A 22,881-nucleotide genomic window follows, 5' to 3' on the forward strand; every position below is an offset into this window, starting at 1 on the left:
ACATGCCGATGCCTAGCAGGGAAGAGAGAGCTGTTAGGAGGCCGAGCGGGGCAGTGTGGGAAGGAGAGCTGGGGGACTACCAGCAAATATGTGACATTTGCTGATCATTCCCTGTAATATTCAAACATTGCAATGATCAGTACAGATCACTACGATGGTTGTAAATAATTGAGGACATAGTATTCAAATACTGTGTCCTCAATTATGAATGAACAGGAAGTGCTCTACATCACTTCCTGCCCATTCATGATTGTGGTCATAGTATCTGTTTACTATCTCCTCGCTTTTTTAATGAACAGGAAGTCTCTGTACTGAGTCCTTCCTGTTGATTGGTGCTGGGGCTGCAGAAAATGAGATTGGGGGAAATTTATGATAGCAATTGTGAGTGTTGAACTTGCACTGAATATATTTGATGCACTTTGCGCCAGATTTATGTTGCTAGTGTAATGTTGTTCGTAAATTAGATTAAAAAGACCCCAGGAAAGAAAGACTCACAAATCCAGGCAAAAAGCTTAACTGTCTCTTCTTGAAGAAGTGATCATGGGGACTTTTAAGTTGCGACTGTTTTGTTAGGTGATGCTCCAGTTTCAGACAGCCGCAGGACAAGCACACATGTAACCAGTTGCGAACTTTCGCGAAACACGCGCACTCGAGAAAATAGTGGAAGCGCATGTTAAAAGGAGCGGCTAAACAGATTTGCACATAAAAAAAGGCTAAAACTGTCGCAACTGCTTTGATAAATCCCCCAAAATCCCCCAAAATCCCTTACATTAAAGTTAAAAAAAACAAAATTTAAAATAAAATTTAAAGAAACAGGACATATTGTCTTGACTGCTATGAAATCAATTCATTCATGGGGCTTCTGTATTAATATGGGAAAGCTTTCCTGCATTGTTGGGGAATGAGGTGTTCTCCAACGTTGCCGAATGAGGGATTTTGCAAAATTCAGAGGTGTGTATGCGAAAATGTTTGCATTGTTTGATTGGCATGTCGGTATGATGAAACAGGTATTGTGCAGGGTACGTTTAGGGTATGATTGGTGAGGTCGCTAATTAGATGATAAACGTCTAGCTAAAACAGCTGGATCAGGTTCAACACCACCAAAAAGAAAGAAATGGAAACCTTGTGGCATGTCCAATAAGTGTCTGGTATGTCCGTAAAAAAGTGGTGATTTACTAGGGGTGTGCAATACAACCTGGACCATAGTTTGTAATTTGTTTCTTGGACTAACATTAATGGATCCTATAACTGATAAAGTGGTCATATGTTACTATTCTTCTACTGTAAGGTGCCATGCAAATCAGCTTTCCATTTCTGAAAGAAGGGAATGTGTTTTGGGGAGAGTGCTTCAAAAAGATGAGCATAAATTATCAATAGAACATGAAAGAATAAGGGTGCTGTGCGGGTGAGTATAATAATTCTGAGAGGATTGTTGTTCCTGAGGAACGGGCGAAACGTTGCCTAAACGGCAGAAGGTAGTGGGAAGATGAATGGGTATTGTTCGGGAAAATGTATGGGAGCCTTGGTATGGCATTCATTTTAAAGATGGCAGCCCTACCAAACGATGAGAATTTTGTTTTATCCCAGTTGCAAAAGTGTTACTGTATTTGAGTAAGTTTAGCGAGTAAAATGAATAAATATGGATTAGCAAGTAGTCTGATACACGAATACGCTGTGTGATCCCAGAGAAAAGGAAAGATGGTTTTGCAGATGGTGACCATTTCCGAGGGCAAGTTGAGGTTAAGGGCGACAGATTTTGAATAGTTAATTTAAAAGTTCAAGCGTTAGTTGAATTTGTTCAAGGCTTACAGTGGATTTAAAAAAACAATAAAAAAACATAAATAAAATCAGCAAACTCTGCAATTTTGTATTCCTTGAAGTGGGTAGCAAGGCTGTGTATGTTCATATTACTTCTTACCAGGCATACAAGGGCTCTAGGTGTATAATACATTATAAAGGAGATATTGGTCAACCCTGTCTAAAACCATTACAAAAGACATCCAACAGGTATCTATTGGCCCTCAACCTTGAAGTGGTGTCAGTATTCTGGAGAACGTCTTGTCTTTCAGACCTTAGTGACAAAGCGAGGCTGACATGTAGTCTTAGGCAACCTTGTGAAATGCCCTTTCTGTGTCTGCAGAGAGCAAAAATGGGAGTAACTTTCCTAGTCTTTGCCCAGTAATGGAGGTTGATGGCTTTGATGCTGTTGTCTTGAGCTTCCTTCCCAAGAACAAAACCTGCTTGGTCGGGGGACAACCTGAGGGATCAGTTGCTGTAGACAGTTGAGATATTGCACATCATAGATTAAGACCTCCTATTCTGATTCTTTTCATAACTTAGCTATAGCTGGCTCTCTTTATGAGGTCACCATAACCCCACTTGCACAGTGCAAAGTATCTTTACAATAAACTAAACAGAACAATCAAGGGCAGGTACACACACAGAATCCACTGCTCACTTGGTGCAATAAATTCTAAAAGCAATATATGGAGGAGCAGATGTAACTGCACTGAGTTCAGTCTGATGCAGGATGAGATTGGATGGCCTTTTAAATGCCATCTTCACTAGCTTTGAAGTGAAGAAGGTGATCTGCCCCTTTACAGACAGCAGGCAACAGGGCCTGGTGACCTAGAACATTGGGTCAAACAGCCTTTCTTTACAATAAGCAGTCTGTACAATTTGTAAATAAAGGTGTAATCAAAAGGATGTCTGGTTAGATCTTAGTTTGAGTTTTTTTACACTTGAGTCTAAATGACATTCTAAACCTCACTGAAGATTATATGCAACACTGAGCCAAAAGTAGGTGCCTTCAACAGACTTATTTGTCGTCTGTTTCTAAGCTTTTAAAGCAAACCTGTCAGCCACTATACAATGTTTACAAGTTAGCAGAACTATAATTTTTCCTCTTTAAAACCAGTTTCAATATAATAGGAGTTGATCTGCTTGACTTTAAGGGTGAATACCTACTGAAAGCAATCTCCCAGTCCAATCAATGTAATTAGGTCAGAAGAGTTTGTCCCCTAGTAAACTTAATTTCAAAGAGTCACAGAGAGCAGTGGGATTTGGGCAATATATGGAAACAAGTATACAGTGCCTAGAAAGACAATAATAGCAACTATAGTTGCAGCTATAATTGTTGCAAATGAAAAAGTCCACCACCTTGTATAAAATATGTATTTTACTTTCATCTGAATCATTCAATAAAATACACTTTTAGCTCCTAGAAAAGAAGTGGTTGACCGCCCACCACTAATGTAGGTTCCTTTTAAAATATCACTTACTGATGGGAAGATGAAAAAACATTTTTTTTATTATCTGTACCTGCAAAAGCTGCAGCTGCAACTCCAAGACCCACAGCCATCAATTTGTTACCCTGTAAAAGAAAAATGTATATATAAAACATGAACAGAATACAGTTGCAATATAAACATCACCATAGTGCTGTGGAATATGACTGTTTGCGATTTCCTATTATATTTGAAGCAACTGAAGATGTTTTGAATCCTTACAGGATTTGTAGTGCGAATGCTGCCCTTTTAATGCTGTTTGGAGGACATCTCATAACATATTGTGGGGAATATGTTTCCCTGTGACACAAGATATATTTGTGATATTCATCCAGCAATACTTTGACAATTTATGGTGATTTACATTAGGAAACAACTCATTAAGCTAAGAGTATCTCTACTTTTTAAATACAAATTTGTAGTCAATCACTCCTCAGCGTGGCACATTGATTTTAGATGTTTTAAAGTGACATTAAAGTCAAAAACTCTTCCCCTTAATGCTGCTTTAAGGACTTGCTTTAATAATGCCTCTTTCCAGTAGTTTTCAGCAGTCCCTCCAGCACTGGTCTCTGATCCACCGGTGTCTGTGCAGGTGCACTCTGCAGGGCTGCGTGCATTGACTTACCCTGTGTCTCTCCTCTTCTCCCTGTACTGCGCATGTGCCCACCCCATGATCCTTTGCGGCCGTTTGAGAATCTTCGGGCGGGAGCGAGCGGTGGAGACACAGGTAAGTTTTAACATTTTGTTAACGTTTTATTTAAAAAGAATGTTTTTGCATATATCTACTGCTTGCTAGCAGAAGATATATGCAAAAACTGTGAGGGTTTAATTGTCCCTTAAATAAGGTGGTAGGCTTTAAAAATATTGGTCTAATAAAGTATTTTTGGAAGATATTTTTAAAGTCTGAGACTGATCTTTTGCAAGCAATTAGAAGCAAACATTTGTTCCTCCCACAAATATTTTATATATGGTGTTTATATGGTGTTTATTGCTCTCGGTCATTCTCTACCAATGACCTTATACAGATATGTTCCACATGCCAGTAACTGACACAGTCATACACAGAAAGCCATATATTCATATGCCAATACGAATAGGTTTCTCACGGTCATGAACGGTCATAAGCCTCTGGAAGTACATTCTGGGTTCGTTATAACTAGCTGGTGGGTTTCCTGTGTTGTAATAGGGAAAGGTGCAGTGTCTGCATCCATTTAGCAGTAATTAACCATTAGGCTCAATTTACATCTGAGTGGAACACAAACGTGCCTTGCATTTGCTCACATTGGGGTCCTGAATGCGCAACAAATATGGAAAAGTAATGCATGTAGAAAAATCTGCAACACGCATTCCGTGCAAACCCAGAGAAAAAAAACAAAAACACGCTTTTCCCCCAGACATGTTTTGGATGCCATTAACTGGTAATGGCAGGCACATTGTGTTTTCTATGCATTTTGTGAATGTGCATCAAAGCGTGCATTTTTTGCAAGTTTCACGCGTGTACACAAAATGTTTAGGTGTGAATGGGAACTAGAGTGGCGAATGGAGTATCTTACCAAAAATTAAATTCCTATTGCAAAGGATACCAACAATATTGTATTTCATTTTTTTGACAGATTTAGAACATTACAGCAGCTACAGTTTTAAATGGAAAGTTCATTTTCAAAAACATTAAACTACAAAATGGTTTGTGCAACAACTAAATATGCTAGATTTTTTTTTTTTTTAAGATTGTTTTCATTTTTATAGGAGGAGATCCCCTTTAAGTTATGATTATACATTATAATGTGCAGGTATTTTCTGCTTAAGCATTAGTAGCTTACCAATTGCTTTAACTTGTTGCCTGAAATTGCTCTTTAAATAAACCAAGATCAGCTGAAACTGAATTTTAAAAAAGTTAGTGTTCTACTATGAGCAGCACACTTGTAAAGAGAAGTGCGACGTCTTTCTTACTGGAGTAACTCAATTATGTGCAAAGCCACCCTTCACTAACATTGTCTAATATAAGTAATGACAGCTCTTTACAGGAGGTACACAAAGTAAGATCGTAAATACACAGATAAAAGGATTGCAGCTTCATTACAGAGATACTATTTTCAGCAATGCTATGTATCAAAACAAGACAAGCTGTCATAGTACTTCCTCTCCTTTGGCCCACAGACCTTTCATGCAGAGTATTATTTACATGTGCAACACATTAGCAGCAAGTGAAACTTGAAAGCAGGAGGGAGGCCATCTGCTTTATCCCCAGCTGGAAGTACTGCAAATCCTGAAGAATGTCTCGACTAAACAGAAATGATTCACATCCCATTCTCAAGCATTGACATTCCTGCATTCTGCTGAGGCGTCTATTTTGCTTTTTTTATGTGTCATCCTTGTATTTTTATGCCTTCTAAAGTTTATTTCAAATTCTGTGAGCAAAGCACTTTGATTTTATTTCAATGTACTGAAAGCAAAATATGCTGATTCATCAGAGTGATTGCCAAAAAATTATGGCACTACCTTCAGAACAAAAAATAAATAAAACATTGCAACATGGTTATATTTCTGGGAAGTAAAGTTGCTGGTACAAACACAATGGCTAGTGTCATATTTACGCTATAAATATCATTTGTGAATACTTATTGACTTTGAATGCTCTTTGTTTTCTTACTATTTGGCTTTAATGTCTGCCTGTAGCTCCAAAATGATCTCAATGAAAATTATCTTGCCAGGTACGTTGGAATTTAATCAAATGTAAAAGGGTTCATCATAAGATCCTTCTAAATGCCACTTTTCCCCTTCCATAATTCGTCCATGGATTTATATAACCTTGAACACAGATACATCTGCAATTAACAAATTCCAAGTAGACTAAAAATGGCAATTTTTGGAAGTCATCTATGTAATAACACGGAAGGGCTGGAACATATCTGCAGTTTCTGATTTTTCTTAGAAGTGAGGTGAATTTTTAGATATAAAATGATTATCCATCAGTCTCTGATTCACCAAGTAATGGAAGCAGTAGTAAGACTTGTGTTTCACTGATACATTATTAGCAGAGCCATAATCCTAAGTATGGATACAGTTCTAGGGGTTAAAGGAAAACTATGAGGCGAGTGCTTTTCACTCACCTCATAGTTCTAGCCGACCTGTGACAATGAGACTGTCCCAGGTCGGCTAAGTAGATCGGGAAGTGAGCGAACACATATCTGCGTTCGCTCACTTCTCGATCCTGTCACGGCTCTCTGCCATGAAAGGGGAGGGGCTCGATTCCAGCGTCCCCGATCCTCCAGCGCTGACTGGCGGAACGGACGGGGAGGGGGTCGGGTACAGCTGGCTCTGCCTCCAGATAGGCAGAGCCAGCTGTCACTCACGCAGCTGGGCGGATCCAGACGTAATTGTCGGGATCCGCTTCAGCTGCGGCGTCTCAGTATACCGCGAGCTGTAGCTCGCTTAGGGTGACGGGAGGACGCTAGTTTGTGTCCTCCCGTTACCCTAAGGAGTTCTCCTTTAATCTAGTGGTATGCAGTAGGTAAAGGGCTACAATTAGAGCTGCAACAATTATTCGATTAAGTCAATTAAAATCGAAGATGGAAAACGTTGTCAACGTTTTCCATCGTCGATTCGTCGGCTAAAATTCAAATTTCCCGCTCACGCCCGCCGCTGCACGGCGCTTACACCCACATCGGTTAAGCCGCTCGCGCCTACGCTGGTATACCCGCTCACGCGACGCCGCTTACGCCACGCCCACGCTGAGGACATGATAAAGAAAACGTTAAGAAGTTAATTTCAGTCTGGTTGAGACTAATTGAGGAAAGAGGGGTGGATAGCGTTTATTCAAGGATTAGGTTGAAGTAGATCTACAGTATACCCAATCACCAAAAACTTCCATAAGCCTTAACATATCTTCAAAAGTAAATTTTAACCTTTCCAAATATGCAGCTTTGAATTAAAGTAATGCCTAGTGATCCTGGCATGAAGCTCTTTGTCCAGGCACCTCCTTTTATGAGGTGACAACTTGCACTCCTGCTTTGTCACAGTATTACATGTGCCCCTCATGCTGACAAACATTTTGTAGCTATGGTCTACCATTGTCACTATCAGGTAACCAGTTCAGAGAAATATGGTGCACCCGCAGTCGCTGCAGTATATACACAACCCATACGATATATATAACAATATAAAGACCATTTTGCGCTCAGATCCTTTTTCGCAGAGCTAGGCTGCTGACACTTAAAAGTGACTATTTTAGACACAGACTACTGTGATGTTAGCGCAGCACTAATTACCAAATAATCGCATAACATATCCTACAATATTTATTACCATATATTGAGTGCTACATCAATGCAAACTGTGCCCAACTGTGCAAATTTCTGCTATGACAAATGTGTATCACACATCTACACATGAATGAAACAATAAAAATAGTCTAATTATAATTCCACTGTGCAGCAGTTTCGTGCAAATGTCCAAAATAACAACCACTGTGTGAAATTTGTCCTGTATAGTGTGATTCACAGAACAATAACCACTTTGCTTACTTTACTGTATCCAAAAAGCAAATATCCGTATATCAACACTTCATTGAGAACAAACCTCCATGCATCCCCGATCCACTGAAAGCATTATTAGTCTGGTCAAAAGCACTTTGTTCACACAAAGGGTTAATCTTTACTGTGTTCCAGGCTCCTCCACATGATATTGCTTCCTCAGACTCATTACTCAAATGTAAAAAGCAGAACATTGCAAATAACCAAAGACACTCTGTATTAAAACTAAGGATGCACCAATATCGTTTTTTTCGGTATCGAGTGCCGATATTTTGCTTTCAGTACTATCCAATACCGCTGGCATGGAACCGGCTTCCCGGGCAATGACATACCGCCGGGTTTCCCGATTGCTCCAGGAAACCAGATCCATGTTATTTGGCCAGCTCGGTTGTGATTGACTGGGAAGCCGGTTTCACGGCCAATCAGGAAGCAGCTTCCTGATTGCCCGGGAAGCTGCCTCCATGTTCCCCTACGGCACTGCCGGTCAGAGGAAATCTTCCCCTGACCGGTATTGGGGAAGGTATTGGAGCATTTGGGCGAGTACGAGTACTCGCCTAAATACTCAGTATTGGCATCAGTACTAGTATCAGTATTGGTGCACCCCTAATTAAAACAGAATCAAAAGCCACACTTACCTGTTATATAATACCTTGTATTGTGCACATAAACCCGCACTTCAGTTTCCTCAAGCCTTTCAAATCTTGGGGTATCATCAGCTGCTGTAATATCCCGACTCCACGAGTCCCTGCCAGAACACCACTTTCAGATCCTCAGGCTTCACGGAGGTGAAAGTCACACCCACACAACTGTGATTTAACCTCTGTGATGCACTGAAACACCAACAAAACAAATTGCAGATTGCATGAGGACACAGTTTTGGTGTAGTCTAGGGCTGCAACCAACTAATCCATTAGTCAATAATAGTTCTCTCCTCTGCACTGGGAGCCAGTATTCAAATCGGATCTGTGTCCCCTCTGATCAGAGGGGGCACAGACCCGTGCAGCTGGTGCCCAGCAGTGAGAACATTCTCCTTCATGTCCTGCTCTGCTGATTGACAGCAGGCAGTGGGTGTGTGTAATAGCCAGCCTGCTATTGGCTATTGCAATTTAAAATAGCCAATAGCAGGCTGGCTATTGCTCCCACCCACTGCCTGCTGTGTTTACATTTAGCGCCATGTGCGCTTGAACAGCTTCTTTGAAGTGGAAAGGTGACACTAGGGGTCTAATAGACCCGTAATGTCACCTTAAAGAGAACTTGTCACCTCCAATGTGGTATCACATAGGGGGCTTGTGAGCCCCCCCCCATGTAAAAGCACTGAAGAAAAAGAAAGTGTAAAAATTAAAGTTAAATAACATTAGGAATAGCGCCAAAAAAAATGGCCCCCGCAAACACACACACACAGAAATACGGTGCAGCTATGTACGAACGAAAACTTTATTATGTGCTACACATAATAAGCAATAATTCTCTGGCCAATATTCATGGCTAACTCTAAACCGATGACCAGGCTTTTATAATAGATAAATATATGTTATTTCATATATAATTGTATTTCTTTTTGTTCACTTGTAGCATAGGCCTCATGTATGGATAACCTTGTATTATATTGCAAGTTGGTGGTTATCTTATTTGATTACACTAGGGCTGCAACTAACGATTATTTTCATTATTAGTTGGCCAATTATTTTTTTGATTAATCGGATAAAAAGAAAAAGTTAAATACCGTCTATTATTTAAAATAAAATACACAAATGGAGTGTTACAAACATAATTTTAACTTCAGAATAAAACAGTATGCACATTTTTTTGCAATCGGACCACACTGGAACACAAAGCATTGTGGTAACGAGTGTTCCAATGTGGGAGGCACGTTTGGGGTGCCATTGAAATGAATGGCACCGCAACGCACCTCCAACAACAGAATGTGTCAGGCCTAACCTAAAATTAATTGTTTCCCACCTTTTAAAAAAACATTTTTTTTATTATGTATGTATTATATTAGACATTTTAATTAGTTTCATGGATTTAAAATCTGAAATGGAAAACTCCTAGCCAATATAATAAAATAACCAAACTGTTATTTAAAATAACACACCAAAAAACAAAATTGGACACAAAAAAAAAAATGTCTTAGATGGACTGAAAGGCCCGGAGGATGTTAGTGGTGTCCCCCAAGGTTCAGTGTTGGGCCCCTTACTGTTTAACTTATTTATAAATGACAGAGGGTTGGGGATTAAAAGTACTATTTCTGTGTTTGCAGATGACACCAAATTATGTAGTGGAATACAGTCCTTACAGGATGTCTCCAACTTACAAGCAGATCTGATCGCACTGTGTGATTGAGCATCTATTTGGCAAATGAGGTTTAATGTTGATAAATGTAAAGTTATGTACTTAGGGACTAAAAACATACATGCGTCCTATACTCTAGGGGGAGTATGTTTGGGGGAGTCAATGATGGAGAAAGATCTGGGTGTTCTGGTAGATCATAGACTCAATAATAGCATGCAATGTCAAGCTGCAGTTTCTAAAGCAAGCAAAATAAATACTTTCTTGTATTAAAAGTGGTCTAGACTCCAGAGATAGAGACATAAACCTGCCCCTGTACAAGGCCTCATCTGCAATATGCAGTTCAGTTTTGGGCACCAGTTCACAAAAAGGATGTTCTGGAACTGGAGAAAGTGCAGAGAAGGGCAACTAAACTGATAAGAGGCATGGAGGAGCTCAGCTATGAGGAAAGATTAGCTGACCTGAATTTGTTCGCTCTGGAGAAGAGGAGATTAAGGGGAGACATGATCACCTTGTATAACTACATAAATGGTCCATATAAAGAGCTTGGTGCTAAATCATTCACGTTAAGGTCACTGCAAAGGACAAGGGGACACTCTTTGCGTCTGGAGGAAAAGAGGTTTAACCTTTGCATATGGAAAGGCTTCTTCACAGTTAGAGCTGTGATAATGTGGAATAGACTCCCCCAGGAACTAATTCTAGCAAGCTCAGTTAATTGTTTAAAAAAAAAATCTGGATGTATTCCTAAATGCACAGAATATTACTGGATATTGAGGTCTTATTGGTAGAGCTCAGGGTGCAGAGGGGCGGCAGCGGTGTGGAATCCCCCAACGGCCGGAACATGCAGTTCCCGGGCGCCAAGTTGTTCGTTTACAAGTGATCCCGGCCATGCCGCTGAGATCAATTGTAATAAGTCTGCAGCCTGTCCGTCCTCCCCGACACCTACCTCTCTCTTCGCTGGCTCCGTCAGTAACCCTGCCGCTCCGTGTAAAGAGTGAGAGGGCAGAGCAGACTTCCCCTCTCAGCTGTCACAGGAGTTCCAGCACAATGCTGTGCTAGAATTACTGTACTGGAGGTGACAGGGTCAATAAAAGAGAACCTGCCACCTCCAAATGCTATCACATAGGGGATTGTTAGCTCCTGTGTGATAGCAATAAAGTTAAATGGAAAAAAAATTGATTAAAAACAAAAAAACATTACGATAATGAGAAATAATACAAAAAATAAAAAAATGTGGATTAAAAAGTAAAAAACAATTAGAAAATAATTCTAAAAAACAATAAGATAAAAAATTATAAAAAAATAAACTAAGATAAAATAAAAATTGAAGTTAAAAAGAAAAAAAAGTGAGAAGTAAAAAAAAAAATAAAGAAACGATAAAAAAAATTTAAACCAACCCTGATGATCCAGGGAATATCCGATTGCCTTATGGGATCAAGAGGGGATTTTTTTCCCCATGTTGGAGAAAATTGAACCATGCTTTATAGGGTTTTTTTTGCCTTCCTCATCCTGCCAACAGTGGGTAATTGTGGGCATAGCATTCTTTTTTTTTCTTTCTTATATCTCTATAGGTTGAACTCGATGGACCTGTGTCTTTTCTCAACCTGACTAACTATGTAACTAAAATGTATATATGAGGTCTGAGCCGTTTCATATTGATAACCCCGTCATTAGTTATTAACCTGTAATACATCTAACTTCTGGAGCACCTCTAATGACTACAGGTGGTAGTAAGCAGAGGTTCAATGCAGCGGCGGGATACAAGGTAAAACACTGACACTAGGGCTGCAACAACTAAATCGACATAATCGATTATAATCGATTATTGAAAAAGTTGTCAACTTTTTCAATAATCGATTAATCGGCTTCTGATCAGTTGGCCCTGTTCACGGCTCCACACGCAACAAAACCAGAGCTGAACGTACTAGAGGTCCTAGAGAGAGAGTCAGCATATAAGCCACATGCTCACACCATGTGACATCCAATGCATATTACCATGAATAGCACATATGATTTTTTACTTACTGTAAAATTCTTTTCGCGGAGAAGGTTAATAAAAGGTGGGCTCTGCAGAGCTTACAGAGCTGCCTGAAGAACCTTACGACCAAAGCTGGCATTAGTTAAGGCCTGAACATCCACCTACTAAAACATACATGTGAACAGAAAACCAGGTGGGAGCCTTGCAGATCTGAGAAACAGAAGTCTGATGAAAAGCCCATAAAGAACCTTAAGGAGAAAAGAGGCCTTAGGCTTCAAGACAACCTTGTCTCTGAGAAGCACAAGAAAGGGTTCTTGCCTCCTCGCATTGATGGCAACCAGAATCGGAACCTTGCTAATGAAAAATAGACAGGAGAATGCCCCTGATAGGATCAAAGGGCGTTTCTGGAGAACGGTCAGAACTAGCTTGAGATCCCACAGTCATTGAGGAATGGAGAGGGGGAACAAAGCGCATTTGTGCAAAAGCTTTTCACTGAGGAGTGAGAGGCATACAGGCTTTGAAAGAGAACTGCTAGGGTTGAGATATGACCCTTGATAGTACTCATGGTCAGATGTTGATCCAGGCCAAATAAAGAAAAAAGACAGAATTCCTCCCACAGAATATTTTGAAGTGTAGGGATAACAGAATTAAGGCCCCTATCCCTCAGGACCTGTGCTTCTACATCCAGGCTGCTGAAGCCAGTGATGTTAAACTGGTCCTTGCGATAGAAGATCCAAACGATCTGGGAGAACCCACTCAGTCTGCTAAGAGGTCTCAGAACCACCTTCTGGACTAATTTGGTGCAAGGAGAATCACTGGGATGTTTTCCATCTCCTGTGGAGCAGATGAGGAGGGAGGTTTAGGAGGAAGAAAGGAATAGATCAGGTTGAATGTATTCCACCGAGTAACCAGAGCATCCATTGCAGCAGGAATCCCAGGCATTACGTTCAGAAGTAGCCACTGTGCAAGTAAATGACAGGGTGACAGCTTCCATAGCTGTAAGCGGCAGTCCGCATGTCATCGCATATGATACGACTACATGCGATTTGGAATTGATGACTGTAGCTGAGCCCATCTATCCTGCATCCAGCAAGAGTCATCTATTCCAGACCGTATTTAATCGTATCATATACGATGACATGCCTTAAATGTGTACAGCAACTGCATCTGAACAGGTACATCACGCCTTCCTGCCACAGGAATGCCAGATTCCCCCATGTGAACCTTATACAAGTTCAAAGTTGATTTAAAGCAAATAATACCATTTCAAAGTTCAGGCCTTAAGTGCTCAACAAATCAATCTAAAGCTGGCCGTACACTTTACAACCATCGCACAACTTTCGTCTTGCGATGGTTGTAAGGTAATTTTAAAAAACGTACGATCTGCCCATCTTGGACAGACAGATCGTACTTGCGATCATCGCAAGCCCGCCCCGCTGAGGGGAGGGCTTCCGATGACTGCAATGCTGAGTGGGTAAGTGTGCGCTTGCACACACCAGCCCGTGTGGCATTTGTCTTACAAGCACTTTAAAAGCCCGCCAAAAATCCTACGATTTTCGGCTGGCTTTCAAACGTGCTCGTAAGACAAAAGAATTGCGACCGTGCAGTAGAAACGGTCGCACACCTTCCGATTATCGTACGAACGCTGGATTTCCCGCGATTATCGTACGATAATGGGCAGGTGTATGGCCACCTTTAAAAGTCCACCCACTTGTTTATAATGAAGCCACCACTTTTGTTGTCATTTTGTACTCTATCTGTAGCCTAGAGGTCTCAGCTCTGTATCTGTTTATAATGATCATAGAGTGGGTGCTTCTTTTTACCTCCAAGTATGCCGTTAATATGTACTCCAAAAGACCCCTAGTGTCATCTTTCCACTTTAAATGGCACTTCAATAGCTTATTGCTTGGCTTCAGGAAGTGCAATCCGCGTCGCTCTCAGTCAATTGTTGAATGGACGTTCGCCGCTCTCCTCCCCAGCTTCCCGCTGACACCCAAGATGCCGGCCCAAGTCTGTTTAAATGGGCCCGCTACCAATGACGTACTATGTACGTCACTGGTCGCTTATGATTAGGGAATTTTAAGAGCAAAGCAGCAACAGTCTGTGAGTAGATCCAAATCAGATAAAAGATTTATTGGACACACGCGTGTGGGGAAAGGCCTTAGTTTGTCAGGTTTATAGGTTCATACATCATTGTTCAGTTTAACAAAATTCAAAATGCATCCTAAATCAGCATTATTTGTTCCACACGTACCGTGTTTCCCCGAAAATAAGACACTGTCTTAAATTTTTTTGGCCTCAAAAAACACACTAGGTCTTATTTTTTTTTTTTTTAATGTACAACAATCCACCCTTATTCATGTAGAAACGTCTACATGTATTCATGTACAAAAATATGGGGATCAGTTCAATCAGGGGTGCCGTACCTTTCCAAGAGCAATTTGCTAACCAATCGCTGGCCAGAATGAGCGAAGTGCACTTTTACTATCAATTCCTCACAGGCGGAGTGCATTTGGTATCACTCCACCTGTGACAGGAGCCGGCGCTATAGCGGAGGCATCAGCTTATGCGTCTCTGCTCCCTCCGCTGCCGCCTCGCTTCCTCTAGCGCTGGCTTCGTTGGCACCGCTGATTCTCTCCTGCTTCTCCCGCGGCCACCACCGGCCCTGGGAATGGCCACACCTAGGTCTTATATTTTAGCAATTCCCAAAAATAGTACTAGGTCTTATTTTCGGGGTAGGTCTTATTTTCGGGGAAACAGGGTATACATAGTAAGTGTTTTAGTTTAGATAAACTAAAAACTCCTAGAATGGCAATTTCTCCAATGACTTCAAGATAACATCTAACACCCTACAGATAACACCTAACCATAGGAAAAATGCCTTACAATATTACTTTGTTAAAACATGTTTTGTAAGTTAGATGTTTTAAAGTCTATAACTGTATTTAGTATATGTGTTTAACATAATATACGCATGGGATGTCTATAACTGTATTTACTATGTGTATTTAACATATATGTATAGAACGTCTATAACTGTATTTAATAGTATGTATGTTTTTCTTTAATATAATATACATATAGAGTATGATCGTATAGTGGAATATCTTTAACCTGTCATTTTAGATGTCAAAAGATCATCATTTATCCCTACACACTGAGGGGATAAAAAAAAAAAAGGAACAAATTATTATTTTTTTCCCGCATGGTCGCATTAACTGACATCATATACAAATCAAAGGTTACCTTTTTGATCTACAGAAACAGTAAATACAAAGTAACAATATTAATACTTTATATCTCTGAATCATGCTTCTGAACAGTGTTTATAAACAAGTCCTGGCTGTCATTTTAACAGCCGGGATTTAGCAGTAAAATTAGCAGGAGAAGATGAACGGGATGTACTATGTATGCCCTGTGCACTTCCAGGGGTGTGGACATTTTTGAAAAAACTACTTGTCCAAGGACTAAAGCGGGGGCCGAATCTACTTGTCCCTCATGAGAATCTACTTGTCCCGATACAAAAAAAATAATTTTAACCAAAACCATATTTAGCAGTGCTAAGAAGCGCTTCTCATTGGTCAGTGCCATCAGGTGACCGCGTGGACCAACGAGTGCTTGCAATTTGCGAGCAAAATTACTTGGGAAAGTGAATATACCCTTTAGGGTTGGTGCAGACCTGTGGATTCCCGGGACATGCGATGGTGTGCGGTTGCATCCGCATGTATGGGGTTACATCTGGGTGGCAATCGGTGAAAAAAAAAAAAAAAGGTACATGTACCTATTTTCACGACATGCACCGCACAGTGTTTTCAACCGTGATCGTGTGGGATCGCCTGGGCGGTATTGCAGCAGGAAAACGCGCAATCTGCCTGGCACGACTGGGGTGCCATTAGAAAATAATGGCACTGACAGTACGATCGGCGGTGGTGGTGGTGTGCGATTCCGTGACCACCCAGCCATCCGCTCGGTTTTCGTGCACGATGACCGGGCAGTCACGGATCGCACACCACCGCTGATTGCGCTGGCAGTGTCATTATTTTTCTAATGGCACCCCAGTCGTGCCAGGCAGATTGCAGTATTTTCCTGCTGCAATACCGCCCTGCCCAAGCGGTTGCACACGATCGCAGTTGAAAACACTGCGCGTTTATTCGCATGCAGATGGGGCAGCGGGGCTGTTTTCTAAATTTTTATTTACTTTGTAAAATGTTTTCATTTGTTTTATTATTTTTACTTTATCGCCTTTTTATTTAGTTAAATTCTTAACTATTATTTATTACTTTTTTTTTTTAAACAATTTTTTTTTTAAACTTAACTGTAGTGCTATCAACAAAGTGAATTTATGCATGTTACCTTAGGAGAGCTTTAGTCCCCTTTTAATTCTACATTGAAATGCATGCAGAAGGAAAAAACACACACACACACACACACACACACACACACGGCCTGAAATTAGCACAATAGACTTTTTTACAGGTTTGCGATTGCAAAAAAAAAATCTAATTTTTGATGCTTTCACAGCGAACACAATTGTAATTCAACATTATTTTCCAATAAATTTTTTCCCCGCACTTTTGTCCTTCATGAGGGTTCTGGGCCACTTCTAACAGTGATCTATTGCTGGCTGCAAACTGCCAGCAATAGATGACTATAACAGTGATCTACTGCTGTAGAACAGCTCTGCCTCAGTCTCTGTACTGAAAGGAACTGCAGTGACGTCTCTACACTCCTGATCCAAAACACTTTTGTTTCTGGACTTACTGACGTCTGTCACAGCCAGCAGTTCAAGCCTGAACCCCTGCAGGACCCATGGACTCCCGGTGCCGTTTAAAAAAATGGTTAAATGTTTCAATCTCAATCTTCAATTCAGGACTCAAATAAGAAAACTGTTACCTTACTGGGACCCAAGAAGAGAATTATCACCATAATGTCAGCAAAGCCATACAAAGACAAACAACAATGACCATATAGCACACTTTGGATACTTTCTTCCATTTCTATAAACTTGAATGAAGTTGAGCAAAATAAAATCTTCATTATATTTTCTTTCAGATCTGGATAGTAAGCGATTGTAAACATGCTTTTGCACTTGGACAAACTAGGCCAGGTTTACAATAGAGAGTCATGTGATGACCCATCAAGAAGACGTCAGTGGCCCAATTTAGGTCCAGAGTCATAGTTTAAGAAACTTCTTTGTTTCCACCACAAGAGACTGAATATACATGGATCACTTTTCTGAAAGCAAAGTAGTGACAGATTCAGAAAGTAAAGTTACAAAAATAAAAGACCCCTGATGTCTCCATAAAGAGGACCTGTCATTGTACATTTCCTATCACAAAGGGGAATTCTTAGCCCCCCTTATGTGATAGCAATAAAGTTAAGTGTAAAAAAAAAAGTTTAAAAAAATTATTAAGAAAAAAAAAAAAGTTACATTAAAAAAAAAAAAAAAAAAAAACACAAAAAGAAAGTTTAAAGCCCCCTGCTCCCACATACACACACATGCCAAAACAAACATGCGTCAGGTGCACCTACATGCGAAAATGATGATAGCGCCTCACGTTACATATCACTGTGAACGTCAAGAGAGTGAGCAATAATTCTAGGACCATCAATAACTGATAACATTCAACAAGCTTTTAAAGCAATTTAAAAGCAAGAGTGTCTATTTACCCGACGTGACCACGTCTTTTACATGTTTACCCAAAATTGGGTAATAATAAATGTTTCATAACATAATGTAGTGAAAACAGATTTTTTTTTTTTCAAAATTTTTGCTACTTTTTTCATTATATAGTAAAAAATAAAAACCCCAGTGGTGATCAAATACCGCCAAAAGAAAGCTCTATTTGTCCTTACATTTTTTTTATAAATTTAATGAATATTAAATTTAATGGTTTTCAGTACAGCGCTGCATGACGGAATAAATGTCAGTCCAAGTACTGCAGCGCTGAATACTGAAAAATGGCCTGGCCAGGAAGGGGGTTTAACACCCCGGTCAGCAAGTGGTTAGTATGGCCGGAGTTCTTCTTTAACATAGTACCCAGGATGCAATTCACAAATCCATCCATAGGCAGTCAGTGTGACATTGAATCAGCATAGTATATTTCTCCATTTACTGACACGGCTTATGCAACAGCAGTGCAATCGGTGACTCAACAGTTGCATAGCATCACAGGAAAGAACATATTATTTATATATATCCGGATTTTTTCAAGTGATCATTGAACAGCCTGACATAGTGCCCACCGAGGAGGGTAATCCCTGTACACTGTATACACTGTATGTGCGTCACCTAATGACAGAGCAAGAAATGGATTGCATATCACTGACACTGAAAACACACACACACACACGAAGCACCGCAAAGTACTCACCAGTTGGCGGTCAATCTCTGCCCGCGGTGTCCACCGGCTCCCCTCCATGTACTCCGGGAACCGCAGCGTTTCAGAGGAAGTCATGCCGCTGCTGGAGGTTGACATGACAGACGTAAGGTGCCCGGCCGGGACAAACTTAGGAAATGCTACTCCGCTCTGCACACACGTGCTTGTGTAATACAGTCGTCATAGGACGACGCTCGTCCCATAGTGCTGACTGCACCTCCCCCTCTAGAAGGACTCTGACATTTGGTCCTGCACAGTGTGATGATGTACATAGATATAGATATATCTATATAGACTGTATATATATCTATATATATATATTGAATCTAGAAAGGTGGGATGTATTAATAAATAGATGTGATGAATATGGGATTTAAAGTGGAAGTTAAAAAAAAGGCTCCCTGGGGCTTTTGGCAATGTGTTAGTATGCACTTCATATTAGCACATTATGGCGAACTTGCTGCCATAAAAATGTGGCAGCACAAACTCCATTATAAACTGATTTGGAGTATTTATGCAAGACCCAATATTTGGCCATGATGATATTTTCAGTTTGAGTTGTCTTTCCGTGAGTTCTGATAAAGTATCTGTGAATGTTGATAAACGGTGCATTTGATGGAGGCATTTGGTATTGCACACAAAAATTTTCTAGGTTACTATGCTACATTGTTGTTTTATCTATTAGGAAATTCTTTTCCATTGGGTGTTTTTATGAATCAAATTTATTGTACATCTATTGTTTACACCAGGCTTTGTTTCCAGATGAATACGCAACATGCATGAGGCTTTCTAAATCTAATGCTTAAACAGGATTGTGCACTGCCTTCTTCAAGAATAGCATGTCACTGTTTGTTTGGAACAGCACTAACAGTCCCCAGACACATGTTAACATCCCTAATCTCCCAACCTAATTACATATTTTTTCTGAAAACCATACTCAAAAAGCTGTTCAATTCCCAGGCTGGAAGAGTATAAAATATGTCTTATTTACTAAGATGGATCCGTTTCTGTGATGTGTGCTTACCCTGCTCTACTGAGCCACAGAATGCAACATTTCAGATACATTTAAAGTGTACCTGTTGATCATTTGCAGACTGTATGCAGATTTAACTGGCAATCAACAATGAGAGAGAGGTTCTGAGGAAGGGGGCGTGCCCCAGAAACATGTAAACCGAGACCACACAGGGGCAGTGGACGCTGATGCTGCACATCTTTTCAGACTTCCGCTGCTAGATGATTTGACATCCCATTGTTTTCTACATGCCTTTTTACTACCGATTTCTTGTAAGTACAATACAGTTGTGCATTTTTATCATTAAAATTCGTTTTACACTATGGAGGTGCTCCTTTTTGTTTTTTTGTCTCTCAGATTGAAGGTCCTTTGACCTGTGGGAGCTGCCTCTTCAGTGTGTTCGTTACCATTTCAACTGGCCGATATTGCAGGTGGAGGCGCCGGTATTGTTTCCTGTCACTTGGCAATCAACAATGTCTGATATCACAATGAAGAAAATTCAAGTAAATTCACAGATATTCTCTGTTGTATTGGCCTAGCCAAATAGATAACTGTACTTACTGTACTTCCTGCCTTGTGTAAAGGTAGCAGGTTCCTTTTTAAGTATTATCAAATTATCAAATTTTTTTCAATAATTAATCCAGATCAAACAAATATACATTCCCTGATAAAGTATTTCTTTAAATTTTTGCCCAAGTACTTACAGTCATCATGTTTCTGAACAACTCCAACTCTCTCAGCTCCACTTCCCTGAACTTCTTATTGAGTACAAGAGCACAAAGGATAGCATAGTGAACCTTTTAGGATAGCAGAATGTTCATTTATTTGAAGTTCCTTGTCATATTGTATGACAAGGAACTTCAAATAAATAAATAAATGAACATATTGTATGATAAGGAACTTCAAATAAATGAACATATTGTATGACAAGGAACTTCAAATAAATGAACACATTGTATGACAAGGAACTTCAAATAAATGAACATATTGTATGACAAGGAACTTCAAATAAATGAACATTCTGCTATCCTAAAAGGATTCTGGTGTGCTGGTGACATTTCTACATTCTGCTGATATTTGCCATCCGCAGCCACTGCGAGCACCAACCCCTTTACAAGGGACTTTCGGTAAGGTGTGCAGCAAGGCAAAGAAACGTATTTATGGTATGTTTGTGGAGACACACACACAGAGCTTACCAGCACACACAAGGTTGGCTCCATAGGACCCTGCTAAAGCAAAGGAACCACCCTTAAACAGGATATCAGGTATCCTTGCCGACACACCTAACACCACCACTTGAAAGAGAATTCCCTTTTCAATGGGATCCAAGTTTGAAAACATTTGGGACCCATGGGTTACTCATTACCTCCCTCCGTCCTTCGATCGACAGCTCATGACCCTTTACTACTTAGTTTCCCCCAAAATTACTACATCCAATTTGGACTTCACCAGGGAGGCCTCTGAGAAAAACCAATAAAATATTTTGAAAAGTAAAAAAACAGGATATCAGGGCCAGTGCTCAGAGGACCAGCCGATTCTGTAGGATACTAACAGGGTTATTCACTAAGCTGCTGGTGCGAGTGAATAACCGAGCCGCAGTGAAGTGAGCCGAACATCGTTCGGCTAATTACTACAGCTCAGTACGACTGGTTTCAGCCGTACATCGGCTGAAATTGGGCTGAGCTAGTAGTGACAGCTTGCTCCGCCCAGCTGTTTCCTATTGGCCAGGACCTGCTAGAGTCTTCTAGCAGGTCCCGGCCAATGAATAAGAACTGGGCGGAGCTGGTCGTGTTGTCATTGTTTAATGACAGTTCAGCGTCCCCAGGTCATTTGGGGATGCTGATTTGCCATTAAAACTGGGCGGAGCCAGCTGTCATTTGCGAGGCCATTGGCCGACCACTCGCCCCGCTTCGCCTGTCACTTTGACCCAGTCGAGCCAAAGCATATGCCTTCGGCTTGGCTGAGCCGCTCGGCCCCCTTAGGGAGCTGTACGGGGTATAGTAAATAGCTTGCACAGCAGCCCTTCTGTTCGACTGAACCAAAGGGCTCCCGCAACCGAAGTTAGCCGAAGGATCAGCTGAAGCTATAGCTGATCTTTCGGCTAGCTTTGTGAAAAACCCCCTACAACTTTTAATCATCAAGGAGCAGCATTCATTGTAATTGATTTAATAGGCATTTTAAATAGCCTAAAAACATTCTGACTGTAATATCACCCTAAGGTAAATCTGTGCTTGCCCATGTTGCTACCCCACTCCTCAGGGGAAATACTCACCTTCACTCTACCATTGCCCCATTCATTCATGGGGAGCAAACTGATGTATTTTTTTGTCTGCAGTTAAAATGCAGTGGGTTTCCAAGGTAGTAGCTATGTCACACTGAAAAAGTGTCAGCTCTCCAGCAGTGGGGGTTTTTTCAGACACACAAAATAGCTTATTGCTGTGGTCATCCAGCATGGACCTTTGTCTGTATTCCTTTCCTGTATGATTGGTGTAATGTTTTGTATCTGTTCTCATTCTGTTGTTTGCATGGTGCAAAATGTAATGTCTCATATTCTATATGCTAAATATAATTCTCAGTATATGTTCTTATTCTGTATGGATGCTGCACAATACCACATGTCTTGTTCTGTACTGTATTTTGGTCGTAACTTTCAGTATCCGTTCTTATTTTGTATGGATTAATGGTGCACAATACCACGTCTCTAGTTCTGTATGCTGGGTATAAAGCCCGTGACACACTGCGCCTGAAGCAGTGTGGAGTGGTGGCGCTCGGACCTTTGCGTGCAGTGTTTCTCTTAATTTTCACTCTGGCACGTCAGCTTGCGAGAGCTAGCATAACTGAGCGTGGCAAGATGAAAAATGTCATCTTCAGCCAATGGTTTTGTGCGTATAAACCCACCTGTCCAGATGCAAAGTCCATTCAGTTGTTACACGCGAGCCGATTGGCTGAAGATGCAGTCTTTAATCTGGCCGCACTCAGCTCACGCACTGCATGCGAATATCTGCGCCCCACAGCTTTGCTTTGTTTCGCATGCAGTGTGTCACGGGCTTAATTCCCAGTATATTTTCTTAGTCTATATAAATGGATTCTGCGCTGTAGTGCTTCTCTTGTTCTGTATTGTGGGTGTAGTTAATAGTATCTGTTATTATTCAGTATGTATGGATGCTGCCTAGTACACCTTTCTTATTCTATATTTTGGGTAGAATTCTCATTATCTACCCTCATTTTGTATGTATGGGTACTACACAGTACTTAATCTGTATGCTGGATATAGTTTTCACTATCCGTTCATGTTCTGCATATGGCTGCTAAACAGTAGCAAGTCTCTTGTTCTTATACTTGGCATAATTCTCAGCATTTATTATTATGTATATACGAATACTGCATAGCACTTATCCTGTTA

General features: G+C 40.6%; 1 protein-coding gene across 1 annotated transcript in view; it reads right to left on the reverse strand.

The window, feature by feature from the left end:
• DNAJC15 (DnaJ heat shock protein family (Hsp40) member C15) overlaps positions 1-18,643 on the reverse strand; it is a 36,045-nt gene extending 17,402 nt beyond the window's left edge. Inside the window, exons 1-2 of the mRNA XM_018556609.1 lie at positions 18,461-18,643; positions 3,322-3,373 (exon numbers count right to left, since the gene is read on the reverse strand). Of these exons, the coding sequence (XP_018412111.1) occupies positions 3,322-3,373; positions 18,461-18,565 (157 nt within the window). The 5' untranslated portion in view covers positions 18,566-18,643. The remainder of the gene's footprint in view (positions 1-3,321; positions 3,374-18,460) is intronic.
• Positions 18,644-22,881: the final 4,238 nt, after the last annotated feature.

This window comes from Nanorana parkeri, unplaced genomic scaffold, assembly GCF_000935625.1.
Source record: "Nanorana parkeri isolate BGI_ZX_2015 unplaced genomic scaffold, ASM93562v1 scaffold243, whole genome shotgun sequence".
NCBI classification, from domain to species: Eukaryota; Metazoa; Chordata; class Amphibia; order Anura; family Dicroglossidae; genus Nanorana; species Nanorana parkeri.